The sequence below is a fragment of the Caretta caretta genome, chromosome 4 (genome assembly GCF_965140235.1).
Source record: "Caretta caretta isolate rCarCar2 chromosome 4, rCarCar1.hap1, whole genome shotgun sequence".
In the NCBI taxonomy this organism is placed as follows: domain Eukaryota; kingdom Metazoa; phylum Chordata; order Testudines; family Cheloniidae; genus Caretta; species Caretta caretta.
The window spans coordinates 80,625,532-80,639,354 of record NC_134209.1 but is presented as its reverse complement, the minus strand read 5'-3'; the positions used below and the strand labels follow the sequence as shown (position 1 = coordinate 80,639,354).

The window sequence follows — 13,823 nt, the reverse complement described above, 5'->3', positions numbered from 1 at the left end:
AAGTACCAACCTGTCAATAAAGACATCAACAAATGATTAGTCTGTGAATAGCACTAGGCATAGCGATCAATGCATGCTAAATCTCTAGAAGTAACTGAGGACATTTGAGAGACCCCTGAAAAACTGAATATATATTGTCCTAAGAGAGAAAACACATGCCTGATTTTGTCACATAAATTAACTAATAACCCAATACCTTAAAATAATCCTTATAATGGTGGATTTATTTTTGCCAAGACACTTTACTGAGATTTTTAAAGAAAATAATTAAGGAGAAGGTTAAGGAAACCCACAAAGTTCAACATTTGGCAAAAACACTAAAACTGTTTGTAAAGGCAACCCCTGGGAAGCAATATAAGAGCTACACATTTAAAGGGATTACTAACTGAATTTTTTTTTTCCAAATGAAAACTCTAGAGAGAGCCCTGAACTGACTAAAATTACCTCCTCTCTGAACAACTGGAAAAGATGCAGTAAATACCAATTTTTCCTCTCTTGTAAATCATGAGGGTCCTGCTGGATAACAGCATCAACAGTGTATAAGTTTATGAGAACATCTGAAATATTCCCTTCCACCTAAAAATTAACTGATAAGATTTTTGCTTCTGCAACCTTGTGGTAGCTAATATATCTTCATTTGATAGAACATATTCAGAAAGAACTGGAATTATATCAGATTCTTTCTACAGATACAAGTAAAGAGGGTCAAATTAAATTTTGGATTTTTTAAAATAAGATTATGATGAGGTTGTTGTCAGCCTGTCAGTTTTGTCCCACCCTGCTCATCCCATTATTTACTGGTATTTTTTGTTTGTTTTTTTTAAAGAAACTGTACAAATGGCTTTTCAAAAGTTTAATTAAAGCCAATTTGTTCAAAGTGTGTACTTATTTTGGGTGCCCAATTCGAGGTACCATCAAAGGGCCTTATTTTCAGAAGGTGGTTGATCAGCATTTTCTGAAAATGAGCTCCTTAATAGCATCTCAAGTTGGACCCTTCAAATCACTAGACCCTCTTGAAACTCTTTGCCTACATTATTATGTATTCTCAAGAAAACATTTTAGCAACACGTACGGAAACAGCAGCAGGTACAAATCAAATACTTCTAAATAATTCCAACACCTCTTACTTTACAAACCCTTAACTATGGGGAAAATTACATATCATATGTTTCAAAGAAGCTTTCCATTCTGACTATGGGCTCAGTAACATCTCAATGCCCCCCCCAAAAAGTGGACTGCAGTAATTAAAGTCTTATATTTCATAGCATATACTTTATATATTGAAAGCGATTTAAACTTTGCATTTAAGTCCAAATCAGACTGCATAGAGTTACAAAGGGATCTCACAAAACTGAGTAACAAAATTCCAGATGAAATTCCATGTCGATAAATGCCAAGTAATGCCTGTGGGAAAGCATAATTCCAATTATACATACAACATGATGAAGTGAAAGCTGTTGCCACTCAAGAAAGAGATCTTGGAGTCACTGTGGATAGTTCTCTGAAAACATCCACTCAGTGTGCAAAGGCAGTCAAAAAAAGTGAACAGAATGTTAGGGATTGATAATAAGATAGAAAATATTATAGTGCCACTATATAAATCCACGGTATGGCCACACCTTGAATACTGCTTGCAATTATGGTCACTCCATTTCAAAAAAAGATACATTAGAATTGAAAAAGGTAAAGACAATGGCAACAAAAACAGGGGTATGAAACAGCTTCCATATGAATAGAGATTACTAGAACTGGGACTGTTCAGTTCAGAAAAGAGACGACTAAGGGAAGATATGACCGAGGTCTGTAAAATCATGAATGGTGCAGAGAAAGTGAATACGGAGCGTTATTTACCCCTTCAAACACCACAGGAACCAGGGGTCACCCAATGAAATTAATAGGCAGCTGCAAATGCTTTTTCACACAATGCACAATCAACAGGGTCATGATTCAGGTTCAGTAAGGGCTTTAATCTCTGAGACTTGCCTTGCTGAAGTGATAGCCACAAGGAAAGCAACCTTCCACAGCAGATGCAAAAGAGAACAGGAGGCTAGAGGCTCAAAGGGAGGTCCAGTGGGCCTTGAGAGGACTAAGTTGAGATATCATTGGGGCACTGGGTCCTGGACCGGTGGAAAAAGTCTTTCAAGACCCTTAAGAAACCTGATAGTTATTTCATGTGAGAATACCGACCTGCCCTGGACGCAGGGATGGAAGGCCATAATGGCTGCCAGGTGCACCTTGATTGAGGAGAAGGCAAGGCCTTGATGTTTTAAGTGAAGCAGGTAGTCCAGAATGGACTGCAGAGAAGACTGGGTGAAGGAGATCCTCCTTGTCCCTGTAGAGCCTCCAGATGCCGGGCACCTCTGTCACTACCCGGGTGGTTGGTGGGTCCCTAAGATTGCTGGATAGCCTAGCCAGCAATGCAGGTGCCTAGCTGATCTCTGGAGACGTGCTGCCCCGCATGGGCCTATGCTCCTCTCCTGACTTTCCCTTTCCAGGCCCTTAAGAAACCTGATGATTTGGGGAGCACCCTCTCCTGGTGTGCTTTCTCTGCTTTTTAGCAGATACTGGGGACAGGGACAGGTGTCGGGGGCCAGTGCTGGTGGTGCACTTTGCACCAATGCCACGGTGCTGGGTGCAGAGTCTGATCTCAGTGGCTCGGAGGGCGGCGTGAGGGCCGACTCCATGAGTCTTACGTCCCTCTCCTTTTTAGTTCGTGGCTTGAAGCTTTTGCAGATGTGACACTTATTGCTAACGCAGGTTTCCCTAAAACACTTCAACAGCTTTGATGAGGGTCGCTGACAGGTATAGGCTTTTTGCAGTGATCACAAGGCTTGAAGCCCAGGGACCGGGGCATGCCCCACCCCTGGCTAAATCCCTGAGGGGACTATCTAACTTTTCTACAGTACTATTAAGCTAACTATTAAGAGAACAATGAAATCTAAGAATTACTTACACAATGAGCAATAAGAAAAAAACCCAAAACACTGGGTAGAGAATGCTTGCCGAAGCAAGGTGGTGTTCCAGCACCATCACCGGTGGTAAGAAGAAACTGAGGGAAGGGGGAAGCTGGCAGCACCCCTTATACCAGCCTATATGTGTGCCACTCCAGAGAGGGCCAGAGCTGGTCCCCTACGGATACCACTAAGGGAAAAACTTCCAGCACTAGTGCATGTGGCAAGCACACACACCTAACATGGAATAGGCATGAGCAAGCACTCAAAAGAAGAACTAGAGAAGTTCATGGAGGATAGGTCTACCCATGGCTATTAGCCAAGATGGTCAGGGATGCAACCCATGCTCTGGGTGTCCCTAAGCTTCTGACTACCAGATGCTGGGGCAGGACATAGGATGGATCGATTGATGATTGCCCTATTCTGTTAATTTCCTTTGAAGCATTTGGCATTGGCCACCGTCGGAAGACACAATGCTGGGCTAGATGAACCATTGGTCTGACCCAATATGGCTGTTCTTATGTTCTTTTTTAGTATTCAGCTCATAATGATTTCCTTTAAATATATGCATAGTTTCCTATTAATATAAAACAGTTCTCTGTAAGAAGCTTCTCTCATATTGTACTTGGGCTTTAATAAGTACAACTTTTTTCCTTCACCCCTAAACTTATCTAGTTCAATAACAGAAAAGAAATCAGGCTCTTATTTGTTGTGTTACAATTTAGTTACCTAAGCATGCAGCAGCACCAACCATGGCATATAGCCCTGGCGTGATACAGTCAGCTCCAACTTCACACCACTCCTTGAAGATAAACCAGTCATGGTGATAATAAGCCAACTGCTCCACTGCAATTCCCACAATCCTTCCTGCTATTGCTCCAATTGCCATACTAGGTATGAACAAACCTGATGGAACCTACAACAGAAACAAAAGAACTGCTAGTGGTAAAGAATTAAAATACATGGGACCTGTTAAAGTCTTATTATTGAAGAGCTACTTCACACAAGGCGAGCACATGGAAAAAGAACTTATATATGTTCAGAAAAGTAAAGTTGACCAGAAGTTTGAAAATGAAACAGACAGAAACACTCCAGTTGCCACCTACGAGGTAGTTGATACATGAACTCCCATTGTAAAGCTAGTAGAATTTAACACAAAAAGATACTGACCCCTCAATTATATGAGTATTTGGGTATGTTTATCTTTCCTTTACATTTTATGTATTTTTAATTTAAGGCTCAATTTGTCATTAAGGTAGAACCATGAACTTGGTTCTCCAGGCAAACATCACAGTCCAAACCCTACATGTGCCCAAATCACAGCTGTTTAACCAATACTGAGAGATCTCCATTACTTTCATACATTGTATTAGCTCAAGTTCCCAAGAGCCAATATCCACAACTCAAACAGGCTTCATGCATGAAACATCCAGCTCCCCAATTCCCTTCCCGATTCAGTGGATGCTTAACATGTATCTTTTTTTAAATAGTTTTTTTTTTTTAATACAGGGATCAAACGCCCCTTAAAATCCTTGGCAAATTCTTACTAAATACCAAAAAAATCAAAGAAGGCCATCCTTATTAGTAACAGGTCAGGTAAGCCATATACATGGCTGGACCTCCATGTCCACACTGACAGTTACAGTCACAACCTATTGTGATTTTTGTTACTTTCTTCATTTAAGCTCCAATTTTCCTATTTGTCACCAGGACCCAGAGACGCAGCTTTATCTGGCACTGTGTGATTCATAAAAGAAGCATAGAAAAACCTTACTTATGCCAGCAGCATTAAGAACTGTCACGATTCAGCAGTGTAACTGCTGCTGTTCATCTTTTCTCCTCTCGGAGGAGCAAATGTTCTCTCTGAAAAAACATACTGTGTCTAAATGTCTCATTAAACTCTGGAAATGCACTGCCACTGCTCTTTAAGGCAGTCAGCAATGCTGGAAATGTTACACATACTGGCTAAACTACAAATCTTACTATACATATATCCCTCCCTTCTTGGCTAAAATATAATATATTCATTTAATTGAACCCTCCTAATGCGCTGGGGTCTATCTGACTCCAAAGCACACAAAAGTGTAAATTACAAATTTTTGTGCCAAACCTTTACATTATGTACAAATGTGCCTCTTTGTACATTAAGTAGTCTCAAAGATAGTTAAGTTGAGTTGATACTCAAGATAGTTAAGTCTCAGGCAGACTGCAAAGAGCTACAAAAGGATCTCTCAAAACTGGTGACTGGGCAACAATATGGCAGATTAAATTAAATGTTGATAAATGAAAAGTAATACACATTGGAAAACATAATCCCAACTATACATATAAAATGATGGGGTCTAATTTAGCTGTTACCACTCAAGAAAGATCTTGGAGTCATTGTGGATAGTTCTTTGAAAACATCCACTCAATGTGCAACGACAGTCAAAAAAGCAAACAGAATATTGGGAATCATTAAGAAAGGGATAGATAATAAGACAGAAAATATCATATTGCTTCTGTATAAATCCATGGTACACCCACATCTTGAATACTGCGTGTATATGTGGTCACCCCATCTCAAAAAAGATGTATTGGAATTGGAAAAGGTTCAGAAAAGGGCAACAAAAATGATTCAGAGTAGGAAATGGCTGCCATATGAGGAGAGATTAATAAAATGGGACTTTTCAGCTTGGAAAAGAGACAACTAAGGGGGGATATGATAGAAGTCTATAAAATCATGTATGGTGTGGAGAAAGTAAATAAGAAGTGTTATTTACTCCTTCTCATAGCACAAGAACTAGGGGTCACCAAATGAAATTAATAGGCAGCAGATTTAAAACAAACAAAAGGAAGTATTTTTGCACACAACGCACAGTCAACCTGTGGAACTCCTTGCCAGAGGACGTTGTGAAGGCCAAAACTATAACAAGGTTCAAAAAAGAACTAGATAAATTCATGGAGGGTAGGTCAATCAATGGCTATTAGCCAGGATGGACAGGGATGGTGTTCCTAGCCTCTGTTTGCCAGAAGCTGGAAATGGGTGACAAGGAATGGATCACTTGATGTTCTGTTCATTCCCTCTGGGGCACCTGGCATTGGCCATTGTCAGAAGACAGGATACTGAGGTAGATAGACCTTCGTTCTGACCCAGTATGGCTGTTCTTATGTTCAAACTAGGATGAGGTCAATCTTTCCCCAGTAGTTTTATCATGCCACTGGTTGTGGTTTTTGTGTAGCAGAAGAGTCACTAAAAAGGTAATGGGGTCACAGTTAGACCCCTCAATGTTACTCAATGAAGAAAATGAAAGGTACTTCTCTTCCAAGATAGGGTCTCTTGGACGCCAAACACGTACAAAAAAATTAAATAAAAAACATGATGGGCAAACCACCACTGCTTCTTTCTTTAAGTATTCTCATATTATGATGCAAACAACCTGATATTGACTGGCTAAAGGAGAGAAGATATTTCATATGGTTTTAATCAGGCCACAGCTTTATTATTAGATGTGTGGGACTAGCCAACAGATAGAAGTGTACATCACAGGTAACTCCATGTTCATTCAAAATGTACCTGGGGGCTGGGATCTTCTTACCATCACCCCTCTCTAGCAAGGGTTAAGGTGTACTATAAGGTAGGGGGGTTGGCTCGCTGCTATGCCAGTCGAGGAGCCCCAAGCCTCCCCAACCCCCATTCCACTCCTTTAACAAACATCTCCTTTTTAAGTCCTTCACCAAGCCATTTATCTAGTCACTGTATCCCTTCCCCATGGAGTACCTGCACTGGACATCCACCCCACGCTTACATCATGAGTTGTGACATCATAGCTTAACTTCCTTCCCTATTCATCATAGCAAAGCCCCCTCTGAGAAGAAGGCGGGGGGGGGGGGGCAAAACCACTCTACCTTGGCCAATCTGGTGGGCAGGGAAAAATTCGTTCTCAGTCCCTATAGAAAGGAAAGACTAGTGTGATGCCGACAATGGGTCCTGACTAAACTTGGCAATTTGCCACCTCAAGGGGAGGGAGGGTTGGTCCTATTTCGCCTGGTCTGAGGAAAAGAGGCTTCTCCTGCTAGGCTTGACCCTTTTCAACTCCCCATCCCTTCTGGTCCCTGGGGATGAGTCAGCATTGCCATGCTGACCCACACCCCCTTTTGCAGCAGCCTCTGAGACTCTCTTCCCACACTGCCCATAAGGCACTACTGCCCTTCCCTAGAAAGTTGCACTGCACGAGCACATTGCATGTCCGAATGCAGGCATCTGGAGCTTGTTGAATCCCCCATGTCATAATAAATCTTTGAGTAAGAGATGGATGTTTCTCAGTGATCTAGGTACAGAAATGGTGAAACCACTAGTGCAGGAAAGAAACACTGCAGTCTTGCCTCAGGCCTGTAGGGAAGCAGCATCTAGTGTGCCGGATATTGATCCGGAGCCTATGAAAGTAGAACTCCTCAGAACGAGAAAAACACATAAAAAAAGTGTGAAGTCTAAATACTTTGTACATTCAGAACATATATCACCTATTTCCTCCATTTGTTCCAAGTAGTAGGCCATTTACTGCCACTTTGCTGCATCTGTGCCTTTCACTTTGTTATTGTTGCCCTGTTTCTATCTATTTTCATTGTAGAAACCTAGGGTCAGTTAGACCCCAACACAAGCACTATGTAGTGTGCTTCTGAATCTAGGAAAATTTTAACTTGTTCATAGTTTTAGAGTTCACTGGTGACAAAGTCAGTTTAAAATGCATTCAATGTGTTTTTTCCCCCAATTCTGACATACTCCAAAAACAGATAGGTGATTTTTGGTCCAATACAAGGTTTAAAAGAAATAAGTAACATGACTCGTATGTAACAAAACGTATCACTTGATTTTTTACCATGGCATTCTGAGAGCTCTCTGTATCATACGATTGCACAGCCATTAACTTCGCTGTGAAATCTAATTCCTGCTACAGAACTGTGCCTTAGAAATTTATTTATTTTTTCATTATTATTTGTCATTATTATTTACATTTCCAACATTTATAGTTGCAAATATAACTTTTGAAAATGTAAACCAAAGGCAAATCAATTCATCAAGCTCTGTCTGAGTCTGCAAATGGCCAGAAACCAAAGCTTTTAGAGGTGTTTATTGTTCCATTCATCTCAAAGTATTGTCAACTTTGAAACCTACTGCAATGATTTAACTGCTGTTATCTATTCACTTCTTATCATTTTTGCAGCAACATCCAGTTAAAGTGCTTGTCCCACAATGCAAACTGTCTCCCATCACCGTCCTGAGTCCCCAGCCTAGCTGTTAAAACCTCTAGCTTCCCCCTTGACACAGTTCTTTCCAAGACACAGCTATGGATTGCTATTAAAAACTGGCAGCATATTGAAAAAATTGAGAATCAAATATAATAAAGAAAATCCTTTGAAGCTGCCTCAGAATTTCCAGTCTGCTGCACCAGTGTGCTGCCGAAATCCTGGGGTCTTGCCACTGAAGATGGGAAACTGATTTAGAAAAAAAGCTGAAAAAGATGTTTTTTGGTGATTGCAGATGGAACATTTTACACACACAGTACACTTCCTATTTGTAGTTCAGTATAGAAAACGCCAGAAAAGCGAACAGCTTGAAAAATCACTGACTGCTCCCTACTGATTTAATTTTTCAGCTTCTAGTTGTTACACATATTTGGTAAACTAATCTAAGATTTTTGATACATTTAGAAGGACTGGGCAGGAAACGGGGGGAGCAGAAGCAGGCAGGGTGACCAGAAGTCCCGATTTTATAGGGACAGTCCTGATATTTAAGGCTTTTTCTTATGTTGAAGCCTATTACGCCCCACCCCGTCCTGATTTTTCACACTTGCTGTCTGGTCACCTTAGGTGCAGGAGTGCATAAAGGCAGACCTTTAGCATCACATAGTGTAGTTGGTGGACATGATTAGTTTCATTTTCCTGAAATAGGCAGAGCTCAGTACTTTGGGAACACCACCTTAGTTTGTATGGGCCTGATTTGGCGCACACAAAGATCAATCTCTGGTTTTTGCACTACATAAAATTCGATGTACATGTCAACATACCCCTCAGCTGTATGAGCAAAATTGTAGTTTAAAGCAGTGTTTTAAGAGGTCTGTTTCAATAATCCTCACTAAAGAGAAATACAAAAAACATTACTTTTGAAATAGTATATTTATAAATAAAAGAAATTGTTTTTTTGGGGGGGAAGACGGAGAGGCAGAAGAGCAGTAATAGAAATCCATTACTTTAAAACTTACCTTGATACCAAAAGTGAAGACTGTCATAATTATTTTAAATATAAGTGCTAAACACAGCTGCCATATAGCTGAATAAACTCCAGTGCCTGCTGGACGATCAGGAATATCATCTACTATCTTACTGGCATTCATGTCATTTCTGTAGTCACAAAGAGAGGAAGATTCTAATGGCCCACAGTCTGTAAAGAGCTCTTTAATAAGCTCACTGGTGTTGAGCCTTGTGTATGGATTAGGAAAGGCAATGACAGCTGTTATTGCTGCAACAATGATGACCTCCAGGACAGGATATTTCCCAAATTTTGTTGATTTGCGTCGGCGACACCAGGCGATGTTTGCACGGATGAAAAATGCTCCCCACAGCCCGCCAAACACCCCCAGAAGAATGAATGGAAACAGTTCAAAAAGGTACCAAGGGGTATGGTATTCCACATAAAAAAGGACAAGACGGCTGTTACCAAAAGGATTGATGGACCTCAAAACGAATGCAGCCACTAAAGCAGCAAAAAAGGACCTCCATAAAGTTTTCAGTGGGAAATAATAACTGACCTGCAATGGGGACAAGTTAGAATTACTGGCAATTCATTTTAAAAACATTTCAAACTATTCTAAAATGAACTGAAAATACTAGCATATTCCATTGTTGCTCACGGTGTTTATGCTAAATATGTGCACACTGTTATCAATCAATTGTAATAATGGCATTTATGTTCATCACTTTACATTAAAGTGCTTTAAAACATTTCATACTCCTATTGTGTCACCCACACCGAACATTGTGAAAGCAACACAGAAACCACCAGCATTTTAAGACTGAGTTGGGCAAAATTCCCAGTAACTGTTACATTAAAATAGTTTTAAAGTTGCTGTGTTTTAAAGTATTTTATCAACCAGAACAATGGTCTCTATGCGCTAAGCTTTGGTCTTGGGAATGCAGAATACTAGACTATGCGTCCATCGTCTTTCGTCTCTAAAATGTACTGCTATTGCTAACGCTGGTGCCTCACTAGAAGTAGCAAGAGTGGAAACGCTAATGTAGAGAGGTCTTCAGGTATCTACTCACATTTTGAGCACTATGGCCAAGATTTTCAAAAATGGATACCTAACCTTTGACTTGTAAACCCATATTTAGGCATTTAAATAAGTAGCCTGATTTTCAAAAACGTTCATTACCCAAAACTTGTCAAGTTGACATTTTTTTCTTTTTAAAGACTAGAGAAGTTCTTTGGATCTTTTAGCTACAAGACAGAAAGATCTCTTGGCTTCTTCTGTTCTTCAGGTCAAAGGTTCTCAGAGCTTTCAGTAAAATACTACAGCAGCATTCAGACTCTGGCTATGTCTTCACTTGAAATGCTACAGCGGCACAGCTGCAGTGAACTGAGCTACTGTAGCACTTTAGTGTAGATACTCACTACAGTGACAGGGAGGGGGCTTGCTTGTCGGCATAGTTAATCCACCTCCCTGAGCTATTCTTTCACCATCCTAGCACTGTCTACACCAGGGGTTAGGTCGGTTTAACTATGTCACTCATGGGAATGGATTTTTCACATGCCTGAGTGACGTAGCTGAGTTGAGCTAACTTTTGAGTGAAGACCTGGCCACAGGTTCTTTAAATTAGATGTAAGGAGATAATCAGAAAGATAATAATGATCTAAATAATGCTCCTGCATCTCCCAAATACATATTTCTAGATTGGTATTCATGGTTTGTATTCTTGAGAGGATTTCATTGGCTTGGCGGTCAGTTTTATAGCATACTTGGTTTGTGATTATAATGTACTCCACTGTATGGAGGCTTTAAATCAAATTGAACATTTAAAGTTTGTTTTAATTTAACTGGCAAATGAGTTTTTAAATGGTCTGTTGGCCCAAGGTAAGCAAAATAAATAGTAGGAACCAACCCTTTGTTCCCCCCTCCTTTTTCTTTTAAATTAAACATGATATGTTCCTAGTGTCAGGAAACAAGAACATTAGAAAGAAGTTAACAGGAAAGGCATAATTGATGCTAATCTGCACTATCTACAACAGACTAAATCAAAAAGGCTCTCACATCAGCAGATTTTTTAAATGTAAACTGTAGGGGGGGGGGAAGTAGGCAAGAAAGCAATTGCACAAAAAATGTAGTCAATTTCAAGTCCATATAGGTACTTATTTTCTTTTTCTTTCTTCCTGGGGGAGAGGGGGAAGGAGGAACCTGACTTATGAATTGTCAACAACATTTAGTTTAACTCCATCAATTTGTGAGCTATAAAGCTGCAATAAAGGAATCTGCCTTTCTCCAGAAAAAATAAAAACAGTAACGAAGAAATGTTGGCCTACAACAGTCACCTGAAACAAAATGCTTTGAGGGGTTTGCCCATGCCAGAACTCATAATACTGAATTGACTTAATCGAGGCAATACATTAGATGAAGAAAAATTTCTAGAATGACCAATGCAGATTAGTAACTACACCATAGTGTAAAAAATTATTTATCAAACTGTGGGCCAAGAAGCTCTCCTTAAGGTGTTCAGAAAGTGGCTTCATGAAAAGCTCACTGCAGGATCAGGGCCCACAAGAGGAGGTTCTGTTACAAAAGACGCCACAAAAGAAAAAGTTTGAGACGACAGGTGTTAAAACATTCATTTTTAAATATTTCCTTCCATGCTGTCTCTTTACATACCTCCTCCAAACTAAAAAGGACACCACCAATTGGGGCACCAAAGGCTACTGATACTCCTGCTGCTGAAGCAGCTGATAACACCTAGAAAAGAAGGATAATGTGGTTTTATTTTTGTGTTTGTGATGCATTTTAAAAACAAAAATAGAAATTTATTCTTATGATATACCACTAACTATGGTCAACAGATTTATATGACACTAAAGACCTAATAAGTCTAAAATACGGACTGATTACCTTCTTTCCCATCTTCCTCTCAAGGACCCAAATGCTTACTCTGCCCACTTATTCCCACATTGCCATTTCAGCTTCTCCTGCCCATATGCTACTTCTCTCTTCTTCACAGTTGTACTTCCTCCCAACTTCTCATGTGACCACAGCTATCTGTATTGCCTAACTGCCTATCCGCACTGCCTGTGGGATTGGAACCAGAGATGAAAGAAACCACAGAGAGTTGCAATCATATAAGCAACTGTGAAAGGTAGGTAGGTTCTGAATGCAATAAATGAACAGCTAGGAAATCTAGCCAGTGGTATAGCCATGATTATGAAAGTACAACTATTTTAATTAATAGTCAATTATTCTGTCAAGAGCTAACCAAAATTAACAAACACCCATGATGGAGGAAGTTGACTGCTCAGGTCTCATTGGATTCCAGCAGCAAAGTTCAGGAATGGAGCAATGAGAAAGCCCTAGCATTAAAATAAATTCAGAATAAAATGTGGGAGGGAGAGAGACATAAATAGTAGTAACAGAATTTACTGGTAGTAAATCTAGATGAGATTTTGGAGAGGGAGGAGGTTCTCTGATACATTTGAAACATTAATGCAACCTACAAGATACTCTCCCTTCTCTTTCAATTTGGTCAGACCAGTTAGCCCTTTTCCATCAATCCTGCACTTCTGGATGCCTGAATATTTTGCCCCTTCAATCTGCCAGACAACATGCTGATAAAATACAGTGTATTTCCTTCATTTTTCTTTCTTCTGTCTACTTTTTTCCCTGACTTCTGTTTTCTCTCCTTTTTCTTCTTATGCAGTTTCTCTTCTCTGTTTCACTTCATCTATCTTCTTTCCCCTGCCTCTCCAGCCCCACCATAATCTCCTCCAACCTATTTCCACTCTTCCCACTATTGCCCATTCTCTCAACCTAACCCTCTCTCTGACAAACTGGTAACCCTCCCCCACACTTCACTGAGATCTCCCTCATTGTGTCCCCCAAAACTCAAGTCAATCAACCCAGCCTGTTATCCCTCCACATCTCTGCCCCTTCCCTACTCCCAATCCTGATTCTACTTCTCCTTTTCCAATTCTTGTACATTACCAGGTCTGCTTTAAAGGTTCTGCAGTAATTAAAATATAATTAGACAAAGAGCAGGAAAATTAGGCCCATTTTTACAGATGAACTGAGCCACAGAGAGATTAAGTGACTTGCCCGGGGTTACAGAGGCACTCTGGGTTAGAGCTGGGAATTGAAGCCAGATCTCCTGAGTTCCAGACCAGTGCCTACTCCACAAGACTAACCTCCTCCAGTAGTATGGAAGTTAAACATACAGAACTGCAGCATGGGTGGGCAGAACTTAGAGAATTTTTTCCTGTTAAAAATATGAGATATGCTATTGAAAAGTAGGATTATGCTGCAAAAAATCAGGATATCTAGCTACCTTCTGACACTGAATTTGCTTCTGTTAATATGGCATTAGATGCAATGCAAACTGCTTTCTGTCATTTGTGCCATGGCCAGCAGGGACTGGAAGGGCTGCACAGGACTGTGGTCACCAGAGCAAAGGGGACACACGTCTAGAGTAACTTCATCTACTCCTCTGCCTCAGCAGTTTGTTAGCGAGTTCAGAGATAAATCCATTGTGCTCCGCATTGTCAAGAACAGTTGTTATAATGTGGGGTCTAGAAGATGGAGTGTAAAGCAACACTAAATGTGGATGAGAGAGAAGGGAAGGATTTTTCAGGGCTCTGAC

The 13,823-nt window shown here is 40.3% G+C and overlaps 1 protein-coding gene across 4 annotated transcripts in view; it reads right to left on the bottom strand.

Annotated features, from left to right (window-relative positions):
• CLCN3 (chloride voltage-gated channel 3) overlaps nt 1–13,823 on the bottom strand; it is a 127,957-nt gene that overhangs the window by 12,591 nt on the left and 101,543 nt on the right. For all 4 annotated transcript variants that reach the window (XM_048847682.2, XM_048847685.2, XM_048847683.2 and 1 more), the window contains 3 exons: nt 11,852–11,932; nt 9,194–9,739; nt 3,681–3,867 (listed from right to left, as the gene is read on the bottom strand). In XM_048847682.2, the coding sequence (XP_048703639.1) occupies nt 3,681–3,867; nt 9,194–9,739; nt 11,852–11,932 (814 nt within the window). The remainder of the gene's footprint in view (nt 1–3,680; nt 3,868–9,193; nt 9,740–11,851; nt 11,933–13,823) is intronic.